The 27,906-nt window shown below is 33.8% G+C and overlaps 1 protein-coding gene across 1 annotated transcript in view; it reads left to right on the forward strand.

The window, feature by feature from the left end:
- Positions 1–247: 247 nt before the first annotated feature.
- The window catches only part of Smp_180160 (rho gtpase activating protein, putative), a gene marked incomplete at its 5' end in the record, with an annotated part of 42,263 nt that continues 14,604 nt past the window's right edge, over positions 248–27,906 (forward strand). Inside the window, 10 exons of the mRNA XM_018791937.1 lie at positions 248–286; positions 1,228–1,354; positions 2,497–2,582; positions 9,122–9,196; positions 10,424–10,714; positions 11,696–11,863; positions 13,465–13,605; positions 15,839–15,907; positions 17,322–17,426; positions 19,885–19,927. Of these exons, the coding sequence (XP_018644847.1) occupies positions 248–286; positions 1,228–1,354; positions 2,497–2,582; positions 9,122–9,196; positions 10,424–10,714; positions 11,696–11,863; positions 13,465–13,605; positions 15,839–15,907; positions 17,322–17,426; positions 19,885–19,927 (1,144 nt within the window). The remainder of the gene's footprint in view (positions 287–1,227; positions 1,355–2,496; positions 2,583–9,121; positions 9,197–10,423; positions 10,715–11,695; positions 11,864–13,464; positions 13,606–15,838; positions 15,908–17,321; positions 17,427–19,884; positions 19,928–27,906) is intronic.

Raw genomic sequence — 27,906 nt, forward strand, 5'->3', positions numbered from 1 at the left:
TACGATAGGACGCAAATTTCGGACAACTGGTTGCAGTGCATCCGTAAGAAGACTATTGATGTGGTGTGTTATTGGGTCTCGACCAGTAATCACATGCTGTCAAAAGTGGTTCTGAAAGCAGATCATACTTTTCTTTCACTGGATCTCAAATTTTTTGTCACATAATACTCCAAATTTTTGTAGCCATTGAAATTTATTATCTTAATGCCTATTTTTACCTACTCATGCGTAACTTTTTTGCAGTTTAATGTCGGGTCAGTTGTCGAAATCATGCACAATCATCCAGGTAATTTTTTCTTCACAGTATTTTTCTATAAAAGGAGTATAGTTCCTTGTGGTAATTTGTAGCTTTTGCGTGCTTTAGCGATTAATTGATTCCGGGAACTAAGATATTAAGTTATGTTAGTAATGCAAATTAAAAGCACTGTTTGTTACGGATTATGGTAATGGTTGATTGGCCGAATCGAATTGATCATCTACCGTCTTGTATCTATGTTATCATGAAAATAAAAATCTTTAGTTATCTTCAGTTTCGTCCACTAAATTGCAAGCCGTAACTATTATGAGAAAGTTAACAACTCTGCCAACCTGCCTTGGTATGTAGGAGACAGCTGAAACCTGTAACTCAGTGGTCATAGTTTGAGAACCTAAACTACTGTTCTATTGTAATAAATTCTACCGTTAATTTAAGCTTGAATTGTTTAAAAATCTTTATCTTCGATATCATTGCCGCGGTTGTACTTAATAGTTTCAAATAAATTGAGCACTGGGTAGAAAGTTATTCAAAAATGTATTTTTGTGATATTCCTAAGAAGTGACTTAAATCAAGTCACAAAGCGTCAGAAATACAATTTTCTGCTCATCGGGATATCAAGATGCTTAAAAGGTTAGCATGAACCCTGCGCAATGATCTCTAATTGCGTTTTCATACCTTGTTGCTAATTGTTAAGAGTCACAACTTTTCACTTAGTCCAGTTAATTGAATGTTTCTATATAGGATAGAGTACACTAGTTTGCTGATACTTTTAAGGTCCTTTCAATCATAATCATTTTATACGAACACGAAGTTTGCTTTACTCTATCACTTTCATGACATGTCTAGGGTGTATGTGAATAGATCTCTTTAAAATGTTTCTAATTTTTTACTGAATGTCTTTTTGTCAATGGGATATCATTCTATTGGGATTAAAGCAGAACGTCTAAGTTTAATTGTTATGTTTAACGTAGGATCCCGTCTCAAATCCAAATATTGAACAAGCCACTTATGATACTGACGAAAATTCTTATGGAAGATGTGCTTCATCATTATATGAAGATGATGTGAAAGTTATGGAAGTTAATGAAAAAAACGTAGGTAAGTAAAATACTCTGAATTTAATTCATCTGATTAATATTAAATTAGAAGTTACATTTTATTAACAAATATTTATTGGTTAACCCACTTTTTTAAGCTTCCAAAGTAACAAAGTCAGCTGTTATTTCTTCATTGGAAATAAAAATCTATCTTTTGTGCTATAGTAAATATGTATCATCTGTATTTTCGAAATCTACTAACTCTTCTCAATCAGAAACCACTATTCATTACCACAAACCTAAAATGATCAAGATTCAAATATAGAAATGCCATTTTGATGTGCAATATCTAATAACTAGCTAGAGTGTATGCTTTATGTTTATTCCAAAGATTAATATTGTTTGAGAGCTGAGATTAGTCTGAAGTTACTAAAATACCATTATATTTGAACATAACTATCACTGTATTCTAAGGTTTATCTTACTAAAATGTTGCAAACAATCTTATTTCTCGTGTAGTTTTGATTTTTCAAGCATTCTAAATGTTTAATTATAACTGACGATATTCACTTGGGATGTAAACAGAAGATAATCGAATTGTAATGTACTTTAGAAATATTTCAACTGTAGTGTTGGCGAAGAAAAACAATAGACAGTTAGAAAGTCGAAGAAGTGTTCAAATAATTTATCTAGTGAAACATAAGTAAAGAATATTGAGCAAACATCATCTATTAACAAAGTATTGCGATTGCAACAAGGTTAAAAACAGTTTTGAAGACAAAAACTAAGTTCACCCTTATGAACGTAGAAGTGTCATTACTATTCAAGCTTATGAAAATATGGAATGGGAACGATTTTAATTTAGCATCCTGAACTTCATATTCAACTATACATATTAATTATGTTGACTGGAGTTATTTCATAAGATAACAAACATATAAGTTAGGTTTTACTGTTAGGAGTAAAATGCCTATTTCAGAAATCTAAAATTGTAGACTTATTAGTAAGTAATTTATTGCTATTTTGAACGATGAATGAGACATTTAAAAATTTTCACTAAAGTATTTCCCTCTAGCGTAGTCTCAAAATTCATTAAGCTAGCTTAGTTTTATCCCCATTAGATAAGTTGTGGTTTTATCGCCAGACAATATATCAAATGTATTCAATAATGATTTTGTTTATCTTCTCTATTTAACATGTAAGCTTCATCATATCAAGATTCTCGGTGCACGCGATCTTCTGATGGTTCACAATGTTCAGTTGAACGTAGTAAGGATAGTCCTATGGAAGTAAGTTTCTTTCCTCTCTCTCTCTCTTAATTACTAGAAACTTTATGTTGTCTCACTATCGTACTGTTTCATATTAAAAATGCATACGTAGCATTATATTCGTTAGCTTGTTGAGATTTAAACTGTCTCTGTTAACAGTCATCAGATCCAATTGTTGGTCATGTTTAGTGCTTTGACATAATTATTGGGCTTGATCACTTCATTCGAGGTACTTTAAGTAAAACGTTTCTTCGTTGGAATTTTAGTTCATCAGTAAGTTCATTTAATCAGTGATATAGTCAAAAATAACCCATAATTTCAGCTTACAGGGTAAATTCGTTTTTCTGGCCCCAGTGATGTGTGACAGCATCTTGTACGACACTGTTTTTCTATTACAAAGAGGAGGTAGTGACCAAATGGGTTGGTCTTAAAAATAAATTCCATGGAGTTTCAGTGCTGTTGGTAGGGTCTCCGATGTTCTGACAAACTCTAGAAAACCTGGAAGCACTGGACGACCGTTTCGTCCTATTATGGGACTCCTCAGCAGTGCTCATCCACGATCCCGCACCCGCGAGATTCGAACCCAGGACCTATCAGTCTCGAACCAGAGCCCTTAACCGATAGACCACTGAGGCGGCATCCAACAGTGTTAATGTCTAACTTCAACCAATCCACGATTTTGAGCGACCGTTCACCAATCGTCTTCAGTGAGTTGATATCTCTACAACAGACTTGGTAGAACTCCACCGGCCACTGCTTCCCACTAGAACTCAAGGAAATATCTCTTGAAGTCAGTCACTCTGGTTCGAGACTGATAGGTCCTGGGTTCGAATCTCGCGGGTGCGGGATCGTGGATGAGCACTGCTGAGGAGTCCCATAATAGGACGAAACGGTCGTCCAGTGCTTCCAGGTTTTCGATGGTGGTCTAGCTTCAATTGGCCCATGATTTCAACTATGAAAATACTAAATTCTCCACAAAACCCCCTCTAAACTCCAGAAAGACAGGCATTTTCAAAATATAACATATGATGAGTTTGAGTGGGTATTGCTTAGGATCAAGTTCTTTGGTGACAGTAGAAAACAAAGGTTTTATCATTAGGTAGTATCGATCATGCGCTTTTCAGTAAACCTCAAATTACAGGTGAGCACAATATACTGATCAGGTTACCCTTATCTCGTTTTACATGTTAATCCTACTCCAGACAGTATTGAATATTAGGTCGGGTTATACTATGATATATCTGACATAAAACGTGGCCTCATCAAGTCAGTCGAGAATGAATTTTATTTGTCAGTCACACTAATCATTGTAGTACTCGTACAGCAGTTGACCTCTTACAGGACTAGGTCAGTTGTTGTAATTAGTCACTAAGTTGAACTAAATCAGTCAAAAACTTATATTTTTGAACATCTTGTTATTTCATAGTTGTACAGATTCGTACTTTCTTGGAAAATATTTTATTCAATTTTGGGTAATTTATTTACTTATTTTATGCATATACGTGTATGCAGATATATTTTTTATGACATGAGGAGAGTAACGGAAACTTACTGAAATATTGTATGCTGAGAATTCAATATTGTACTAAACATATAATAAAGAATAAAGTCATTATTATCATTGAATTAATTTAATGTTTCTTCATTAGTACTGTCAGAATTTTACGGGTTCAGTTCACAATATTGTCATTAAATGAAGTATCTCAACTTCAGATGATGTCAAGACATTCAAGAGAAATGCTGAACGTAATTCCTGTTGTAGTTGTCACTTAATAAAAGGGCATAGATATCTTTTATGTTGTCGTTTGTTTACTTATTTTTTTTCGTTTTTCCTCAGTTTTATGTTTCCCTACAATGTATTAAAACATGAAGTAGTACATTTGTGTAGATGTTTTTTGGGCATTGGGGTAGATTTTTGTACTGTTGAAATTTTATGAAAGTTAGAATCTGACTTTAAAAGTGATTACCGGATTTTGGATTGCTTGTTACTAAGAGTTGTGTTATATGGTATTGACTAAATTAGATTTTCAGTGGTTGGACAGTATCTCATCATAAAAAATGAATCTATAACAGATATATATATATCTATCCATAAAGTATTGTAAACCTGTTTATGTCCAGTGAAATATTTCATAGTTAATGTATTTTGTCTATGCATCACCAAACAAATAAATCTGTTCCAAAATTCTGATATTCTGTTTATACTTTCAAGGTTTTTGATTGTATCCAGTGTTGATTTACGAATAACCTTAACTGTGTATCACTAACAAAGTGATTGTAGGTTAAATAAAATTAACTTTAAACAATTATTATTTGGTCAGAATAAAGTTGTACACTTATTCGTTAGATAGATAGATAGTTATTTATTTATTTATTTAAACACATATATATTGGTACAAAAGGGCACCAGGTACATATGCGCCACACAAAATAATGAAAGTAGGAAGAGAAGGGATGAAAAGATAAGGCGGACTAAAATGTACAACCAGAAGACTCTTTCAGTTAGGAAAGTTAGAACCATTCTTTATGTAGAAAGTAAAAGAAGGTTGCAGCAGGATCGCCACTGGCTTCTATTCTGAGCCATATCTGATAACGTCTCTAGCCACTGTGTTGCACCATCTCTCGGACCCCATCCAGGGAGTCGTGAAGGACCAACGGAAGCTAGCCCTTTGCAGCTCTCTTTCATGCCACGACACCATGTCATACACTGACCTCCTCTCCGCTTTTTCCAACCAGTCCCAGGGTCGGCAAATAATGCACGACGTGGAAGTCTCTGGGACGACATTCGTAAAACATGTCCAAGCCACCGAAGTCGATGTTTCAAGATGGTGACATCAATTGAATTATCGTCTCTGCGCCCGAACACACGATGCCGAACCTCTGCATTACTAACATGGTGTTGCCACTGTATGTCAGCAATCCTTCGGAGACAACGATGATCGAACACAGAGAGACGTCTAACATCCTCAACTCGGAGAGGCCAGGTTTCACAAGCATAAAGCAAAACTGCTCTCACCGACGCGTTGTAGATCCGACCTTTTACAGCCAGACTAACATCACGAAGGCACCAAAGATGGCCCAGATTGGCATAAGCCGCTCTGGCTTTCCTTATACGTGCATCAATCTCATCACTCACGCCACCACCAGCACTTATATAGCTACCTAGATACACGAACTTCTCAACTACTTCGATCTCCTCACCATCCAGGGTGAGTACAGGATGAGAATCCTGCCAGTCTTGTAGGAGTACTTTGCACTTGGAGGGTGCAAAGCACATGCCGTACCTGCGGACACTGATTGCCAACTGATTAAGTGCGGATTGCATGCCTTGGGCATTATCGCACAGTAAGAAAATATCATCCGCATACTCAAGGTCGAGAAGTCGTTCTCCAGGCAACATATCCACACCGCCATTACTTACATCCACCAGAGCTGTTTCCAGGATGTCGTCGATGGCAAAGTTGAAGAGGAACGGTGAGATCGGGCAACCCTGCCTAACCCTACTGCTCGAATGAAACAAGGGAGAAAGGTGGTTGTATGCCCTCACTCTGCCTGAGGTGTTTGTATACAGGGCTTTTAAGATGTTAATAAACTTCTCAGGCACACCATTCTTTAATAGACAATCCCAGAGGACAGTCCTGTCCAACGGATCAAAGGCAGCCCCGATACCAAGAAACAATACGATTGTTGGCCTGCGATAAGTATGACGGTGTTCTAACATTTGGCGGAGGGTGAAGATGTGATCAATGCATCCTCGACCAGAACGAAAACCAGCCTGCTCCTCGCGAGTCAATCGTTCTCGGGTTTTAAACAACCTACGAAGAATGATAGAAGCCAATAGTTTGGACGCAATCGAAAGTAGACTTATCCCCCGATAGTTATTGCAGGAACAACGTGAACCCTTTTTAAAGATAGGGACGACTATTGACTCATTCCAAGATGTTGGAACACTTTCTTGCTCCCAAACCTTTGCAAACAACACAGTCAATTCCTTAGTCAGAAAGTCACCACCATCTTTAAAAAGAGCCGGAGGTAAGTCATCTGGGCCCGGTGATTTGTAACGTTTCAAGAGTTGGAGTTCCTTGCGGACTTCCGCCTCGTTTGGTGGATCAGTCGTCACCGGCCATGGGGGGCAGGACAAGCTGGTTGATGTTGCCGGAGCAGCAGGCCAGTTGAACTGCCCTTCGAAAAATTCCGCCCATCGTCCAAGACGTCGAGAGATGTTAGTGATTGGCATCCCGTCATCCTCGTAGATTGTTTCACTCACACCAGACTTCTTGCTGCCAGTGGCTCGGATGAGTTGGAAGAGCTTCCGGTAGTTACCAGATGCAGCTGCTGCTTCCATCTCATTAGCACGCTCCGACCACCAGGCTTCCCGGTCCTTACGCAAGCTTTGCCCGATTTCATTACGTAACAGCCTTCGTTTGTGGTCAAACTCACGGTCACCCGGAGTAGACCGACGGGCTTCCATCAGTTGTAAGGAGCCAGAAGAAACCCAGTGCTTATAAGCGGGACGTTTCGCGAAGCCGCAAGCGGCTTTACTCGCCATTTTCATGGCGTCGTGAAGATGCAACCAATGCTCATCTATACTTTTCGGTGGGGTGGTAGCTAGCCTAGAGGCTAGCTCCGCTCAGAAGTTGCAGCCAGTTTACTAATATCAATCCGTTGGTGGTGGTCAATCCTTCGGCCACTGAAAAGTAAGGCGAGATTGGCGCAGACCAGGGCATGATCAGACTCCAGATAGGTACTCCAAAAGGAGCGGCAGTCTTGTACACAACCACGCCAGCGGTAGCTGATCGCGATGTGATCAATCTGAGTCCAGGCTTGGGATGCAGAGGGAGGACGCCAGGTGGCACACCGGCGATGACTGTGCCGGAAGTTAGTGCTGGCCAGAAACAGGTTGTGGTCTGTGCACAGTTGCAGCAAACGGTCCCCGTTATCTGTCCTGCGACCAACAAGTCCCTATCGGCCACCTAGACGACTCTCTTCTGTGCCTAGACGCCCGACCTGTGCATTCAAGTCTCCGGCTAGTACTACAATATCTGTCGAACGCGCTTTCTGGAGAAGAACTGTTAACTGATGGTAAAACTCATCCTTGATTGCATCCGGGCTGCAATCTGTCGGGGCATAGGCGGAGATGACGAAAAGACACCGTTTCTCACGCCGATTTCTTCTCACTTTGATGGAACTTTCTAATCTAACAGCACATAACCGACTGCTAATGGAGATCCAATCGATTAGTGCTGCCTCAGCCCTAGCGCTTAGTGCGACACCAACGCCAGCAAGACCAGACGAAGATGCCACAGGGTCCCCGGATAAGCGCACGTGGAACAAGCTTTTCGAGGCGACAGATGGAGAGCGGATTTGTAGTACTTCACTAGAGTCTTGAATACGGGTCTCGGATAGACAGCAAACGTCAACATTAAGACCTTCCAAAGACATAGCCAGCCCTATCTGTTGTCTGATATGCATTAGTGTGCGAACGTTGAAGGAAGCCAGCTTGAACGGCGTACGTGGTTTCAGAAAGACTGCTTCAGTATTCGCAATCGGTGGAAGCATTCACTTTCAACCAGACAGTGACTGGAGATCGTTTAGATAGGACAGAGTTTCCACCATGGGTGAGCTACTGCATAAGTTGGAAAGGAAGGTTACACAAATTGGGGATAAAAGGGGGTGAGTTAGCGATATGGTAAATAATAATAATAATAATAATAATATTAATAGTAATAATAATAATAAAGGTAATAATAATAATAATGTAAATTGTCTTGCTTTTAGTATGAGCAGGGATATTATCGTCAATAGAGTTCATCATTTCATTCATTTGTGTGTGGGCTGTGATACTGCCCGGGTGCCCAAACCGAAGCAGGTGGTTTTCTTAGGGGGCCACACCCCGAGCCTTTGACCTAAAGTTCTGATCCACAAGGCAGTGGAGCATCGTGAGGAGATGCAGTCCCATGGTTGCCGTTGACCAATGACAGGTTCTTCCGCCATTCGTTCCATCAGGATACTGGAGCCCATGTGCACCATTGGTTTGGAATCAGGGTTTTCCAACTCCCCTAGGTGGACCCTCCGTGTCCACCAACCCGGTTAAAGCGCCGGACATTCGCTTTTCGTCCTCTCACTTTCGTAAACAACAGTAATGCCACGAGAAGGCAGTGAGTAGGACTTCCCTGACAGAGGCTATATATTCGCTGGCCATATGAGAGCATTTCGAGAGGGAGAGTAGACTCTCCCCACTCTCGGCCGTACCAGGGCATTTGGGGGCAGATAGATAGATAGATAGATATACGGAGCATTGATTTTTTTCTATTTTGTTTCTTTCAAGAACAAACAGTTCAACTGCATTACTTATTCTCCGATTCCAAAGATATATGTACAAAATCTAACTGTAACTATAACAAAATTAGTCTTCCATGAAACAAATATGTTATAAGTATAAATTTTTTTTAAATTATTAATAAAGATTCTATTATAGTCGTTTTATAGACTTAAATTTTTTATTTTGTATTTATTTTTATCAGAATATTTCACCTTCCGAGATCTTATCAAATAATCAGGGGAATGGAGTTCGATGGCGTCATTGTATAAACAATGGTCAAGAGATGTACATTAACGAAGCAACTAATGAAAAAGTCAGTTTAAGATTAATGATAATAACGATGATTGTTTTTAATTTTTATAAAAACTGGAAATTCATGTCTTTTTACTTTTGTTTTTCCACTCATTTTATTCACTCTATGATCATATACCATTAGTAGCCTAAATGAAATAAAAGTTATAGGTTAATTGTGATAGTCATTATTCTTAAATAATCAATTAGAAATTGTTGATCGACAATTGTTTGTACTCACTTTTTCTCCTAATTTTATATTGGTAAAATATCTCAGTAATGTGTTTACTGTGAATTTAACAGCTTAGACCAACAAACTGAAATGTTACTTTTCAGTGAAAGGGTACTTAATCAGTAAATAATGGTTATAGTTTTCAATAAACAAATATTGTTTGATGTGTTTTTTATATGGGGAATTTCATTACCATCATCTTAATTAAAACATTTTTGAATATTGATGGCTTTTTATTTCGAAGTACATAACATCTCTTATGAATTAGTAATTTCACAGTCTTATCATCTTGAATTATATTTGAATAGTGATAAGAAGTGTAGTCTGGAGACAGTTGACTGTTTACTTTCTTTTATGAAATGGATAAGCGTTTTTATGCTGAACAGGTTACTTGAGATTTTCCAGAGAACTGTTTTAATACTCATCATAACATACGGTTTGTTAGTCGTTTCATGACAATAACGAATCCCATGTTGCTTTTTAGTTCCCTCTACAGTTCTTTTTTTAAGAACAGATAAATTTGGTACTGCTTACTTGAATTTCCCACTTAGAATGAAAGTTGTCAGTATTGTGTGTTAGGTTTAAGTCAGATATATGGATAGGTGAATAAAATCTTAGTTTTTTCTGTTTTACTTAACTACCATGTCAGAATTTTAGCAAAACATTTTTAAGAAATCCAGTATACTTCGAAATGATAGAAACTTCACGTGTGTTTATGGCAAATGTTAAAGCAATAAACGAGCTTTACATTAACCCCGTTTTATGATTAATTTTAAATGTTTGCTGATAATTAATTTGTAGTTGTGATAAATAAACATTTCTGCAAATTTGTTTTAAAAAAACTTATGATATTAAAACGAACGGATAAATTTTCTCATACATACTTGATAGTTAACACAAGTAACTTCGTGATGCGACAATTTTATGATGACTAGTTGTAGAAGTAGACAAGTATTGTTTGCTTAAAATTTAAGTTTAAAGTTTTCTTCTTGTCCACTTTCCTATTGAAATTTTTAGTGGGTTCCAGCAACTGATCAATATGGAAAAACATATTATTATGAATTAAACACTCGTCATTCTGTATGGGCACTTGAAGATTTAGAAACATCAGTTACAGAAGCGCCAAACTTGTCCGACTCATTGAATAATTATTTAGATATTAATGGACTAAATCCTTCTAAGGAAGGACTCAACTGTTCGGTATTTGAAGATGAAAACAATTGTTCTTATGTTGATCAATATCCATCTGTATCTAGAATGTCAAGTATCAGTAAAGTTAATCGGAGAACAATGAGTCAGTCTAAAGCGGTATGAATTAGTTTTTAGTTCAATTTTTGTATGAATTAAGTTCCACTTTTTATTCATGCATTAGTACTCTTTTTTAAAAATGATTCAACATCTGTTGCTACTTTTTCAGTCAGTTGCAATGAGTTATTTAATGTTCCTAGTTCACAATTATCTTGTGACTGAAATATGAGTGCTTGAAACACAATTATCGTTTTATAAGATTATTCCACTCATTATATGTACCCAGTGAATTTTTTAAAATATTTTAATAGTGCCATTATTTTTAGTTACTTTGTTCCTGTCATAGGGATCGAGTATGGTACCTTTATGGTTAGTATGCTCTCATTGGTCATTCATGTTTTCCCATTTTGTATAATCATATCGTATACAAGTATTGGTTAACCCGATAAAAATCTTCGAAAACATTAAGTCATCAGTCATTTTCATATTTTTACAAAGGTCTGTGAATTTCGCTTGTAGTAAAGCTACGACTATTTGATTGAAGTATTCAGGTAATTATGTAAAGGCATCAATAATTTCAGTAGGAAATATTCACATTATCTAATTTTCATTTATTGCCCTCATAAAGTTAAAGCTTTCTACCCGAGTTGCTCAGAATGAACTCTACAAAAATCAATGATTCAGTCAGGAAGTGCACATTGCTTTAAATTTCATGCTACTTACGAAAGCGTCTTTTATTATTTATAAAAATAAAAGAGAATAAACTGTTTATTACAAATCAATTGTTATTTTTGTTTAGGTATATTAAAATCAGGGGTTAAGTTGTTTTAGTATTTAGTTTACAGTGGAGATTTCAAACTTTTGATTAATGGTCACTGAAATTATTTACTTTGTCAGCTTTATCAATGATCCTTTATACTCAAAGGTACATATAAGTTGTTGAAAATGTAAAAACACATGACTTTAAATCTATACTTGCATCTCGTTCTAAACATTGAGATTAAAACTAGTAACTATATGCAAATGTTTTTTGTTTTACAGTCTCATAGAAGTTCACATATACCCTCTGAAGTTTGTTCAACACAAGTTATCAATCGACCTTTCAGTTTAGTCAGTCTTGATGATCAAGATCAAGGAGCAGGTGGACGTTTTCAGATAAAGAATCTAAGCAAAGAATATATCAGTGGACCAAGTGAAAATAAGCTTACGGTATACAAAGATTTTTCTAGCTATATGTTCATCTTTGTGTTGATTTTCTGAAATCATACTAATTACTTACTTTCAAATTGTGATACGTGTAGCCAGTAATCAGGATGTAATTGTCATTTATATTTTATCTCTTAATGATCACTATAGTTTGTTGACAAATATACTTTATGTATTTCTGGATTTTAGTATAAACTAGCTGCAAAAATAGCTAATAATTAGTCAGAAATAGTGGATATATGCAAATGAAACTATGTTGAAGAATACACGTTTTATGTAGGCTTCTAAACAATGTACTGTCGATGGTTGTAATATCTGAACGCGTCGACGACTTCACTTATCTTAGAAGTTTGATCAGCCCTAATGGGTTGGTATTTGACAAAATCTCTACACGGGTTTGAAAAGCTCGTTTGAATTTTGCCAACTTACGTCACCTATGGCGAAGACGAGATATCCGTCTATCAATTAAGGGATGAGTATACTGCGAAGCAGTTCGTTCTGTTTCACTTTACACCTGCGAAACGTGGCCATTAAGAGTAGAAGATACTCGCAAGTTACTAGTATTTGACCACATATGTCTTGGAAATATTGCTCGCATCTGCTGGGATCACCGGGTAATTAATAATAAGGTTAGACACAGGGTATTAGGGAATGATGGTAAATCAGTTGATGAGGTGATGAATCTTCATCGACTGAGATGGTTGGGCCACATGTTGCGTATGCCTGAACACCGATTACCACGACGCTGAATGCTGACTAGTGTAGTGGATGGTTGGAAGAGAGTTAGGGGCGGCCGAACGAAAACGTGGCATCAGTGCTTGAATTCACTAACTTCTAGTCTGATCCGTGTCGGTAGATGCAGACTACTCTGTTGGTGTCCGCATGACTATCGTAAGCAATGGTTGGAGACTCTGTGTGACATGGCTCAGAATCGATCACAATGGCGTAGGTGTATGAACTTTTTGTCTTCCCTCAAACTGTGAGATTAAAACTGCTTTATACCCTTCTTCCTACCAACTACTTCCTTCTTCCTGTATTATATCCTTATACACAATCTTTCTTTTAAATGTTACTACCATTGAAGTAATCGCTTTTATGAATTTGGTGTTGATGTTGTTCTGCTAATGAAGTGTGGCAACTTGGACGGATGCATGTATGTGTCTGGTCCTACGTTGTAGATGACTGAGTATCCTAGCCCACACATAAATAGTGATTGTGATGCATATATTTATTTTAGTACCCCTCTGTACCAATGTTTGTATTTAAATAAATAAATAATCAGTACATTACGCTTATGTCAACCAAATTAGCTTCTAGTTAACAGTAGTGAAAATTATTTTACTGACACCTGAACAAGTCACAACATTTACTACTAAGTATATTAAATACCAAGTTAGTCGGGAAAATCAAAAAATCTTTTAGTACTGGTTACAAATGCATATCTTTATTTAGAGTATTACACGTTTTGTCAATCTTGTTTTTTTCTTCAGATACACAAAACTTGTTTTTTGCTAGTGAATGATTGATGTTGCATGTTTAATTGGTCTTGTTAAATTATATTCAACAATTTGAAAAAAACAACTGATTTTTGTCGTAAATTTTAGCACTTTGAACGACGTGGTGCAGTTATTCGTACAATGTTAATCGAAAATGATAAACGTGTATCAAAAAAATGGATACCAGGTGTATTACATCTCAGTGGTCCATTACTTTTTTTGTACAAAGATAATAAGCCTTCTTTGCCTGTAAGTTAATTTTCAAATGATGCTTCAGTTATTATGGAGTTAATTTTTAAAAAATGGCAATTTTCATTCTTACAGTTTATTTTATTGATTTTGAAAAATATTTTTTCTAGAATTTTATAACAGTATTATGTAATAGCTTAGTATATTTTTTGCATAGAAAACTGATAATAAAATCATTTGTTATGAGCTAAGTAATAATGGTTATCTTCCTTTATGAATATTTTCGATGTAGTACGATTAACCATTTGTGAGCAGAATGAATATTTGATCAAAGTACATTCATGTTTGAGCACACTAAATAGTCCATTTTCAAATAATCAGTGTTAGTGGATAAATTGAGAAGACTGTTGAATTTTCATGTGTAAAATTTATATTGACATTCTCTTGCCTTATTAACCTAGCTTACTGTTCGCTTTGGAATATATTTATATTTCTGTCCAAGTTGTGCTTTGATTTGGGAACCAGACGAGTGAAATATCCAAAACTAATAGGCCAAAGAAGACTGAATGCCTTTAATTAACTTTTGTAGAATGAAAGTTCCAACACAATGAATTACATTAAATGAATTGACAGTATTGTATAAAAATATCCGATATAATAATGGTCCCAATAATCGTGAGGTTTTTATCCAAGAAGTCTTCATTGATATATATGAGTCAGGCTAACAATCAATGAAATAATGGGAAAGTGTCATTTGTTGATCTACTCACCATTCCTTTCGTCCCCAGGTTCAGTATCACATCTCACAAAATGAAGTGTAGCCTGGTGTTAGCAACGTCATTTAACGTATGTTTACCACTTCATACATTAGCTTATCGTCCTTACTTAGAATTTAACTGCACCTTTCACTAAACCAACCTACCACACTTCAGAGACCTTTATGATTGAGTGCATGAGACCAATTCATGTCTCATCCCCAATGATTCTGAAACAGTTATAACGATATATATATATATATATATATAGTATTACGTTTACAGTACTAGAAACTATAGAATAAAACACAGATTTATCAACTAAACATAATTATTGAAGTACCACTCCATAACTTGAAATATCCTCCACACAAACAACCGTAGATCACATGTACAAAAATGTACAGAGGGGACCATTGTTCAGTATATTCATCCCTTGGTAGAAGACAAAATGTCATGTCAAAGTTACATTTAATTTTAGTTTACGATCAACTGAATAATCCCTACATCACTTCCGTAATATCGTCAGAAACCAACTCAACAGGATTGATGCAGTTTTTTAAATAAAGAAAGTGACGTATGAACGTAAAAATTCCTTTGTTTATCTTGAAACTAGATTATGGGGGTCGATAGCTGATGACTGTGCCTCCTTCATCATAATGACTTAAAGACACTGATCGTAGTTAGAATGTGATAAATTTTCATACCCTCTGAACCCCAACTTCCGACTCAATTTTATAAACCAAGTTTGTAACGTAACAGTCACTGCATAGTGCAGGTATCCTATTTCAATAACTACAAAATTAATTTATTCTATGTTATTGAGAGATTATGACGTAACAAACAATCACTCTTGTCTGTATTTTACTCGTAATCCAATCAGCTTATCTAAATTTTTACCGATTCTGATTTATTTTGTAGTAGATATACAAAAAATAATTCAATAACACCTCTTATCTTATTCATCATGTTTTGGGATATTTGCATAAGCTAATGATAAAGCTCCTATACAAAAATTTGTTTTCCCATTTTTCCCAAGTAAAAATCCAATAGTTTATAAACTGTTGATAGATATCTAGTTCATGAAAGATAAATTATCTTCGCATATCATATGATGATATAAGTATTATGTCTTGTTCATACTTTGCTCTCATTTTATATTGGATTAATTTAACCAAAACTTTTATAACTAAAGGGCAATATTGAGGCAATCTTCACAGGGTGTATATATGCCCAATTGTAGTCCCTAACATCAAATAAATGGTAGTCACAAATACTTATAAATTAAATTGATACTCATTGTACAACTCAAGGACTAATCGACTTTGGTTGAAACATATAGTACATTAGGTTAACATTTTGCTGTTGAACACGAAAAAAATAATTTTCTACCATATTTACTCAAAACTTAATCATCAAAATTAAGTAAAGAATTAGGAAGACAATCAACTTTTGTACTGATTATTGTATTTATTTATTTGTTTACAAAAAATTTTGATTAGAAAATATATCAACCACTTGGTAAACTTGATGTTCAGTTCAACATCAGAGAGGTAAAAGTTAGCGAGGCCAGCGGTGAACAAACATCAAGAAAGAATGTGCTTAAAGTTAGTAAAAATTACAATAATGTAATTTTGTTTTTATACTTTGGTGTCGTTGATTATGAAACAATTTATATCCTCTTTATCTGGAACCATAACTAAATAGTTTTTAGGAGTTTAGCTTTCAGTCATTAGCTTCCAAGTCTAATAAATACTTTATTCGATTCTGTTTACCAAATGGTGTCAAAAGTGCTCAAGTAATAAATATTACTAGGATTCAGTTGTGAATATTTTTGTTTTACTACTCACCTGTATTAACGTTTTGCTATCCTTAGTATCCACTGAATCAGTTTGAGTACCATTTCTTGTTCTTCATCTTCCTTGAAGTATACTGAAGTAGCTCTCAGGTCATCATTTAGTTCGTTTAAGGATTTTAAAATTATTTAGATTTGTATTTTATGCAGATTCGTACAAGTTTTTCAGCAGTAAAGGACATCAGTTTGATATTTGCTCGCAACTTATCAAAAGTGATCAATAACCATTTTTATGCAAAATGTAACCTGTAATGTTTGGGTACCACTACGAGTATAGTGCTCGCACTTATGTTGACAGACATGAATACTATGTGACACCGATCGGATGAATGCCTGTCAAAAGAAGGTTGAGGAGACTGGACTGGAGAAAACAGAAAGGGAAACATAAAGGGATTGAGAAATGGAAGAATCATGAAGGATGTAAAAGACAACTGATGGAAGATTTGTAAATGAAGTACTTAATGTATGGTTTTCACATTTTACGAGAGAACTCTGTAATTTTGTATTAAACAATAAATTGGTTGTCCCCACCTGAGTTCTCGTTCATTACACGAGTACTACGTCATTTGGTCATTAGGTCAAAATTTATTGGTCGCCATACTGAATCTAATCGATTATTCGAACTGTCGTTGTAGTCTACCGACTGATTTTGTTCACATAAATGCTATTTATACTATCAACTCGTATCAATCGAACCACTGATAAAAGGAATGAAATCTTTTAATTGTGTAGATCTCTTGTATTTACTTAAATTTTCCCATACGTAGATCTAAATCAGAACTTGAGTAAAGATTATGTTGCGAAATAACAGCTTTATGCTGATCTTTTGGAATAGTGGATAACTGTGATAAAATTTGTTCGTGTCCACTGACAACTCAATGTTAATATTCACTGGTTCAAGGAAAAACAGTGAGGCAGACTTTATCTAGAGACAGTTGGCTTTTATTTGTACATTTATGTAAATAAGAATTAATATCCACTCATTAGCAGTACATGATCTAATTGACTTAATAAACAGATCTCCCATGCTGTCACCTAATTACATAAACTCGTATAATCGTTCACTTATTCTGACATGCATTATTTGGACTTAAATTGAATGTGAATTAATACTCATCCTTACTTTATTTAATTTAGTTTTCATTCTTACTTTTTGATAACCTCAGATTGAATGTGAGACTGCTGGAAAGTTGAATGTTCATTTAGTACAAATCCCAGCCATCGATTATGAATCGTGGAAGGCTGCAATACGATATGCGAAGGATCTTTTGGTAGGATGACTTTTTTATGTAACAGTTTCATGTTTATTTATCTATATTTTAATGAGAGTAATTAAATTTACTGACATTTAAATCCTTTATAATATTAAACAAGGCTTTCATCTCTATCGTTAGCAGTAAGGCTTTGAATTACCCAGTTGTTGATATTCTTCACTGAGTTTTTATCAGGATGAAAATTCTTCAACAAGGATCGATCAAAATTCAGTTAAGAATGTTAACAAGGTGAAGATGAAAAGGTTTACAAATTAAATTAATACCCGTTAAACAAGGTAGTGGCTACCTGAACTCAATCGGTCAGTGAATAACCTGTTACGCCCTGCGAAACCAAAAGTACTGGATTCGAATTCAGTGTAATCATCAACAACTGGATGCAGGTACATTCAGCTGGCAAGTTCGAAAAAGTACGAAACATGCGTCCCAGATTCCACTGCTAGTTACAATCCATCTGTTCTTAAAAGAAAAAAATGATTTTATTGTTTTCTCACCTAATTCATATCGTCTTCGCTTGACTTTTATTAGGCCATATAATTTCGGTTGATAATTAAAAAGTACTAATTTATGCTTGGTGATGTTATTCAACATATTTTCAATGGTCCTTTTTATCATCAAACCTCTTCTTAACATACTGATAATCATATTATGATGTTTCCCATTGTTCGACAATAATTTTTGATAATTTGTATAATTGAATTCACAACATCGTTTGATTCCTATTCTATATCATCCGTTATTTTTATGTGGATCTTGTACAAATAAAGTGAATGCGTTAGCAGGATCAAATCTTAATTTTATGCTCCATGATTATCCTGATTGGTCTCTTTTTTAACCAATAAGCACTAGTGTGGTAATGTAGAATATCCTAGAAGTCCTAATATTAATCCTGTATACACTGAAGTGTTTTTAGTATTATGCCTTTGTTGTCCCGGCTTATTGAAACTTATTCTGTTTCCACTTATTCGTATTCTGATTTGCATCGAGTCTAGGGAAGTGAAGGGGTCAAGTGATATTCAACAAAGAAAAACTTGAAACAATATCTTTAAAAAATTATTTACACTTAGCACAAAGTTCCTTTTTTGTTGCAGTTACTTTTGTGTTTTATATTCAGGACTGAATTTAAATCAGTCTTCTTTGATAGATATGGATTGCTTTAATTTAACCATTTTGTCATTTATTCTATTTATTGATCTGTTGATTAAAGCTTTGTTCAATGTTTTAATGTGATTTTTAAATCTGTTTGGCTATTTGGTAATACTACAATCATTAATCTTACCGTTGAATAAATTTTGGAATCAAGCATTTAATGTTGATTGGGGTATTTTTCCTGTCAACATTTACTTAATGTTTGTTCTTGATAAGCATCAGAAACAATAAATTAGTTGGTTTTGATGTCTACACTTTTCATTGTTTCATATCAGTCATCATATTGGGCTATATATATACTATCATTTTTTATACCATTCGGTAATGTGCTTATTTTAAACGGAACTTTTTGAGTTGTTGAGGCTGAAATTGTGTCTTTGTAGAAAAAAAAAATACTGCATTGTAGCCAGATAATCATTCACAATCACTATTTCAATGCTAATCAACTAACCTTTGTGTTTTTGTCACAGTCGTATCATACTAAAATCACCTTTGAAATATATATTATATAGAGGCTATTGTTTGTTCAAAATTCATCTAGAGAAAAAACATAATCAGTTATATAGTTAAACATTTAGAAGTACATCTTAATTATCAAGTATTGGATTAAATAAGAAAAAACACTTGTATTTATCAATATACCTCTATAAGTTTCTATTTCACGTAAAGCATACAACTGAAAATCTATATATTTGGTTATTTAGTGAGAATTAATCTATTTGCCATAAACTAAATAACACGAAATACGATTATTGTGATACTATTTATTCTGAATTAGTATAATATGCATGTTTACGAAAATTCTAAACAACTGAAAAAACACCCCCCATATTGCTTCTATCTAATCTTTGTCTTCTTGAAAGAAAAAAAATCTACAAAAAGTCGGTTCACTTATATTTTTCAATAGTCTGGTCATGTATTCAAATTATTACTCTTATTATTAGTATCCTTTCCAGAAGGTTGTAAACTTGGAAATCACTAGTAGCTGAATAAAATTACTCTTTGATTTCCATGATAACAGTAATTTAGGATTTTAGGCTTCATTTGTATTTTTGTCATTTAGTTTTGTTCAGTTTTCTAGTATCTCATAGATTACAATGATTTAGTAATTGAATAATAAGTCAACTTTCCGAATGGATTGATTTCAATAGAAGCAAAATGAAAGCTTGTAAAACATTTTATCTGTAATAAAATGAACAGAATGACCATTAAGAAATACAGCAATGAATAACAAGAAATAAACTATAAAAAATAATTTATAAAACTATGTACTAACTGTTTCTTTCATCTTTTATGCTACATCAATTAGAATGAAGATCATGGAGTCACGTTAGGACGTTCATTAACCAGATGTAAGTGATATGCGTATATAAATTATTTCTTTTGCTTATTGATTTATACATTTTTTTCTCAGAAATTCCCCATGAATCCATGCTAACTTTTTTCCGAATATCTATGTAATGAAAAGCTTGGATGGATAAGTACTGTGATGTGTGATATCAGAGACCCACTGACAGATTGTAGCCTTTAAAAGTGCTTTGGATACATCTTTTCCTCTTTTAAATTCAAACTATTGCTTCAGAACTGATATAACTTAATACTTGGTGTGATCAATAATAATAAGTGAAGTAGTTAGCTCTATCTACCGCTAAAGTTATCTTGGAAGTCTAATTAGCCATATTTTACTCGTGAATGGTGATATCTTGACACAAACACACAAAACCTTTCGTCTCTGTTAAATTATACCACTCTTGTTTTAAGCGAAGTTTTCATCTACCAAGCAAAAGACAAGCATATCATTCAAGAATCAGTGTCATGTTAGTTTATGAGTGCAAAATATGACCACACGAAGTAAAGACAAATGTGAATCGTAAGTATTTTGTGATTAGCATCTTGAAAGCATTAATTTAATATAGCCTAACCACATCTTAACTCATACTATTGTTAGCTTTCGAAATGTGAAGGATGATAACTAACTTGATGAAACTGTACACCTTCAAAGACTTATACAGTTAAAATATGCATTACATATACCTAATCACTGTCTGTAAATGTTATAGAATGTGATCTGGATATTAAATAGCTGGATGACCAGGAAAAGACATATTACTAATCCATGAGACCAATAGGTGGAAATTAAGTGATATATTGTATAAAAGTTCACGATATCATAGAGACATTTATATAATCTCTTCACCTAAATATTCAGTTTTGCACCATCTCTATTTCTTAGCTTTTTTTTCTACAACTTTGTGGTTCACGTTTTTTATCTTCTACATTCGTATCATTAGTTTTACTCCTTTATTTGACGTTTAGTTGATTTCTTCAAGTTTTCTTTTTTGTTATAAAACATAAAATTGGACGGATATTCGTTTAAGTCTACACGTCGTTCACATTTGTTCGATGAGAATTGTTCAAGCGTTTGGTTTTATTAGTCTATTTTTGATAGTAATTTTATAGTTACTTAGTTACCGAGGAAAAAAATACTATTTAGAACTTAAAGGTGGTCGTAATCCAACAGTTTTCACTTGTCCTTATTCTCACTCAACTCTGTTACAACTATGGTTTTATTTATATCTTAAATTTCATCAGAAAACTTAGATTATCCAAATTATATTATCATCTATGGAGAAGCTAGTTGGTAAAATAAAATTGTCTTTTTTATGTCAAAAACTTAATTATCTCATTATTAGGATTTTCACAATAATTTTAAATTGTTCTTAGTAGAAATTATTGAATGGTAGTTGGATTATACTGAATGAATATTTCTATCTTATGGATCGCGTATCCATAGATGTGTTTTTTCGCGACCTCTCTTTGCATAATGGTACTAATGTTGACATAGTAAATGCACAAATATTTTAAAAATCTATCAAATGACTTACTAATAGGTATCCAGTTGTTATATATATATATATATATATATATATATATATATATATAAACTAATATGTCATACTAATTTATTGGCTGGATACACATGATATACTGTACTTTAAGTGCATATGTTATATTCAGTACTCTCATCCACTTGGAACATACTTCTGTTAGTACACGTTATTGAGTAATACTTAAATTATAAAACTCTAATGGATGATAGACTTAAAGCAAAAACTAAAGGATTTCTTTATCATTTAAAAAAATTAAGTAGGTTGATTTTGATTTATTCTTATTTTTACACATCAATTAAATATGTATTTCTGTTCATTTTTAGCTTATTTACTGCTTTCAAATAATTTTCATCATTGACTGATATTAACTAAAATAAGCATTGGAAATCACAAAACACTGGATATAGATTTGATTTAGCTTTGAGCTTCGTGTTAATGAGTATCCATTAAGCTAATTTATGTATCTGAATCCTAGTGTGTATTTGTCTATAGGATTTACGAGCTTACTGCCATACAAATAGTTAAATTATGCTAAATTCATGTAAAGTGATATTTGAATTCTTCAGATTGTAACACATCGATACAAATCCAACAGACCAGCGAATTTGTATTACTCTACTGAATGCTTTATTCTTATTCTCTTCAACCTGAAAGAGTTATCTACCAAACTGCTTCACAAAAATAGTCGTAACTGTAGCCTAATATACCCATAAAGTTGATGATGTTGTTGATTCCCATAAACTGCAGTGGTTAAGCCATTATTTACCCATATCTATCCACAACCTATCTGGATGAGCTATTGTGGCTTGCAAATGAGGTTGGAATTAGAGTAAATTAGATCAAGATAACTCATCAGTCTGCGGGTTAACTGACCTATAAATTTTAGCTGTATCGCATAGTCCGGAATTCCTAGTCAGTATCTAACGAGATGCTTTCTAAAATTTTCAGCGACATGGTTTATTCATTTTATGAATTCTGAGTTTAATGTTATTCTGCACTATTTATTGTCTGATTTTATCGGTTTATTTTAAAGTTTTTTTCCTGTTTAGATTTGTTCATCCAATAATACTATTATTTTCATTGCTCCTCCTTTCCGCTTACCATACTGTAACATTAAGTGTAGCAACTATACAGGTATATACTTGTGCAAGAACATACGTTATTTATGTGTTTATCGATCGTCAGTTTTCATTTATTGGGTTTATCAATTAATTAAATGATAAAAATCATAGAATTATGATAAGTGACTCAACTTTTGTTCACCATGAGTTTTGTGTATTAAATTGAACCTTTTTCCTAGTATGTCATAATGTAACTTACTGAAAGTCAGCAAATCGGGATTCAAAGAATGAACACGCAATATAAGTTCTGGAACTATTAAGAACTCTTAGTCAAGTCTTACCGAAACTACTTGGTTATTATTACATTTGTTCAACAAGTTATTTAACATTTTAATCAATCACCAAGACCGGTATATCTGCACGAGAAATAAATAAATGCGCTATAAGCTTACCCTAAAATTCAATTTGACCATAATAATTTAATTTTATGTAAAGGTTGTCGTTACTTCTTCTAGGCTAAATAAAAAAAGGGGAAACTTAATAATCACCAACTACATTGTGATTGGAACAAATAATGTTATTGTTTAAAAGTGCTATGGGTCAGTTTTGGAAAGTACTTGGTAAACTACCATACATTTAAATCTTATATACGAGTTTATAAAACTCCAATAAATTAACTGTAGGATGACTAAACTGTATAAGACAATGTATTATGATTATTTTCTTTCAAAGATCTTTTCAGCCATATTGTTTTCATCATGTATGGTTGTCAACTTATTAATGAATAATAAAGTCTATCTTTGTAACTCTTAACTCGTTTTGTTTTATTTTGTTTTCTTATGTTAGAGTTTATGTGGTGAACAATCGATTGAAACATTTAATTGTGGTAGTAGTAGTAGTAGTAAGAGCAGCACACAGAAGTTGTGAATGTGACCTATATAATAATTATGTTGTCTAGTAACGAGGACACTTCTCATCAATATGTTTACCCCTGCTTCTAGTATACTACATTAAAAAAAAACTTAATAATTTTCTGAAGTGCTTTTCTTTGTCCACTTTTTATACTCTAAAATAAAAGCTTGTTAGTATCATAATTTACCGTCCTATTCGATTAAAGTTCTAAGAATGATTGATTTCTATATAAATCAGATGAACAGTGGAATTTAAGTTGTACGTTTCGTCCCATTTAAGACCTTTAATTCCGCTATTTTAGACTCCATCTTTAATCTGTATTAGTTATTTCGAGACTTTAGGACAGAAATAACATTTGATAAACAACTGCTTGTTTTTCTCGGCAGGGGGGACCTACTACCAAAAAGTTTAGTGTATTAGTATTCAGTTTCTTGGTAAGAAAAGGGTCTTTTGGTACCTATACATTTCTCTTAATAATTGAGTTAGCTGGTATGTTTACCGAATTCACCATCATAAATTAAATCTGTACAGATCGATTTTGAAACCTTATTAGGATTTCTCAAGTTCAAAGGTAATGGAGTTCGAAATACCATGTATTTCATGATTGTATCTCTTTAACAAAATAACTTTAACTGCATATATCTCATAAACAAGGGATTTCTAAATATCATATCTATTCTTAAGAAATGGAAATCTGCAGCTAACTTAGAGTCCCGAAGTAGTCGAACGCAAGTTAAGAAATGCATTAGAAAGATAACATATCTCCACTCATAAATTATCAATATAAAATTAAATGTTGTTCAGAGAGGCGTCACAGGAAGAAATCTTAGTTCATGCACCAAACTAATGGTTGCAGGCAGTGATACCATATAATTTATTATTGAGTCTTCTAGTTCAAATTCAATCATACCAATATGGTTAGAGTTTTTCGAAAATTTTTCAAATTTAACTTCGGGACCTCCATTTTTAGTTTCATGAAATTCGACTCATTCTGCAGTATATAACTGCTCACATCATTATAAATTACTTCATGGATCAACTATTCATGATGAGGAGAAAAGAAATACTATTAAGAATTTATTCCTAGATTGCTAATCAGACATTAACAAGACAGAATGTTAAATATGTCATCGGCAATGAAGCTGTAGTCTGTCAATTGAGACACCTGGTCATTGTCTCTTTGCTAACTCTCGTTGTCTTAACTTGTCTTTCATACTCTAATATTCTCTATTGCATTGTATATATAACTAAAAACTGGATAGTTGGACTATCAGCTATGGATCTCATTGACAAATTCGTTATATTTTCTGCTTAACTGTTTATTATTATTATTATTTTAGATGATTCGGTACAACCTTCTGTGCTCGATAAAAAACTGTTGGCAAAGTTGCGCGATTTTTTTAGAACAAGACCAAGTGCTGCATCCCTACGATCTCGTGGTATTTTGAAGAGTAAGTTATTTGTTTTCATAGTTTGTACGTTTCGTGTATACGTACGTGAATTCCTTATGAAATTGTAGATTTAGCTAAGTGCAAATCGCTACTATTTAGTTACAGCATATAATATATTTATTTGTATGTACTGGAATAAAATTTAAGATCTGTAAGTGTGATTATCGGTGTAATTCAAGAAGTTTCTTAACATAGTAGTGTACTTATTCTGGTCTTACGTGACAGTATTCAAAAAGAAAATAACTTCAAACATATCTTTTATGGTTACAGATAATTGAATAATCTCATCACTGATGTAACAAAATTTTCTGATTTACCAATGGCGTTTACACAATCGTTTTACTTTATTAGTGAAACTCGAGAAATTATATATATCTAATCCGTACTGTACCGTAGAATTTAATCCTCGATGGTTGAGTCATGGATTCGCACTGGTGAGGAGTTCCATGTTAGAGCTAAGTAGCTGTTCGGTACTTCCACGTTTTCTATAATTGTCTAACTTAAATCAGTTCTTGATCTCACATAACATTTAACCATCTCCACAAAACTCCTGAACGAATAATAGAATATCCACAAATTTCTTGTAATTGTATCTAACAAATTATTTACTTTGCAATTATCAGGTAGCCAAATCAAAAAACGTTTATTACGTACTTGTATGTTTATGTTTGTAACCATGACTACAAATCCTGTTTTCTTTTTTTATGGATGGATATCAATTTTTTGTTAACTACTTATCTTTTTATCGGTTTACATTTAACAACTTACTTGAAATCGGCAGTTCTGAAAAATTAGTTAAGCAGTTTACAGTTATATTTTGTTCATTTTACATAATCGAAGTTATTCAAAGTTATGTGTGAACACACCACACCGAGTACATCACAACTTGGAAGAATAAATAATGCTTTCAGAAAAATAAAGTGAGTTCGTAGATTAGAAAAAGTAAAGAAAGGAAGAAACAATATGGTTTTTTGTTAAAAATAGCGTACATTTGTCAAATTGAATTTGTTTGTTATTTCACAGTATATCAAGTTAAATTAACTAGGGATTTTAACAGTTTAATTCACGAGACAATCTAAGCTACACCACCATCCAGGTTTTCAATGGTGGTCTAGCTTAGATTGGCTCTTGAATTCAACTGTTAAAATACTACAATCTCCTCAAATCCCCATATTGATAATTAGGGATTGTAAAATATTAGAAAGAAATCTTATGGAATATTTTTTCGAATTTGTAGAGTCATATCAATCGCTAATTGTTGATGAATCAATTAGAAAGATATTACTGTATACCTATTGATAATATACGTGTCTGTTTTCCCGTTTAACTAATGTGGATTATATGAAAATTTTCTACAGTGTTGACAATGATTCTTCAGTTTATATTACCCGGTATTGTAAATAAATTGTGGACTGTTTTCGTTCTCTTCTATCAATTCATGAGGTTAAAAGTTTATTGAACTCATTCTGTTGTGTACGTTCGGATAAAATGAGTAGGGATGTTTGAACTTAACTATTACTCTTATATTTATTCATCAACCTGTCTCGTCTAACGTTGCCACAAAAAACATTGTTAGGTTTTTAATCGTTATTGTTATAATTGTTAGCTAGATTTGAATCGACAAACCATTCAATTGTTTGTGATCAATATGATGACTATGTATGAATGGAATGGCACACTGTGATTATTTATTACATTTCTTGTTGTTTAATTCACAAATTCTGTTACAAGCGATTATAAAAAATAATGCACCTCACACTAACAAAAGGGTGGCATTGTAAAGGAATAAAAGAGAGAAGGGAAGTACGATAAGAAAAATAAGTAAAAAAAATAATTTATCATAGAAGACATAGTTCAGTTGAAAATACAATCAAAGAAAACTCTTTTCCTTTAAGGGAGTTCTTACTTTAGTGAAAGATCTGAAAGTAGACCACAAAATAATTGCTGCTGACTTTTCTGTTTGAGCCATGTTTAATATTGTTTAAAGTTACTGGGTTGTACCATCTGTAGCACCCCACCCAGGGATTAATAATGAGCAGATTGTTATATCGAGTGCATGCGTGCTATGTTTAATATAACACAGATATTTGGCAATGTTATACAGCTTTCTTTTATACCACGGCACTATTTCATAAATTGACCAACTCTATACTTATCCCACCCAGCCTCAGCGTCAGCAAATAGCAGACGAAGGGGGTGCCTCTGAGACCACATTCGTAACACATGTTCACACCACTTGAGTTGGGGTTTTAATGTGAAGACATTAAATGAGACATCATCATTGTTCCCAAAATGATATTGTTGAACCTCCCTATTACAAACATGGTATTACTAACAGATGTAAATAATCCATCAGAGGTACAGATAATTGAGCACAAAGAGTCTTTTAAATCCTCAGCTATGAGAGGACGAGTTTCTCAGATATCGACTAAAACTTCTCTCGCTGATCTGTTGTAAATCTGACGGTAGAATTAATCCTTGATTATATTCCGGCTGCAGTCTGTCAACTCGTTAACGCAAATCACGAGAAAGCATAAGTTCTCATGCCAACGTTTTCTCACTTCAATGGAACACTCTAATTTAAAAGCACATAAACAGCTGTTAACGGCGATTCGGTCGGTTAGTGCCGCCTTTGTGACATCAATGCCATAGAGTCCCTATATAGGCGCTCGCAAAAAAATTTGTAATTGACTATTAGAGGACAAAGTTGCAGTACTTTGCTCAAGTCTTGAATACTGGTCTCGGATATACGGCGAACATTGACTTCGAACTATCTAAAGGCAGTTGAACCTATCTATCATTTGATCTGTCACTGCGAATGTCGAGAAGACAACTTTGGAAGACAAATACAGCTTCACGAAAGCTGTATCAAGTACCGTATTCGGCGAGTGTATCCATAAAGTCTTCCATCTATTGGCTTGAGACTGTTTAGATAGATAGATAGATAGAACTCTTATCACAGACGAGGTATTGAATGACTCTAAAAATTTCGGTTGTCTTTTTCTTCGAGCTGAAT

Source organism: Schistosoma mansoni, assembly GCF_000237925.1.
Source record: "Schistosoma mansoni, WGS project CABG00000000 data, chromosome 1 unplaced supercontig 0010, strain Puerto Rico, whole genome shotgun sequence".
NCBI lineage: Eukaryota > Metazoa > Platyhelminthes > Trematoda > Strigeidida > Schistosomatidae > Schistosoma > Schistosoma mansoni.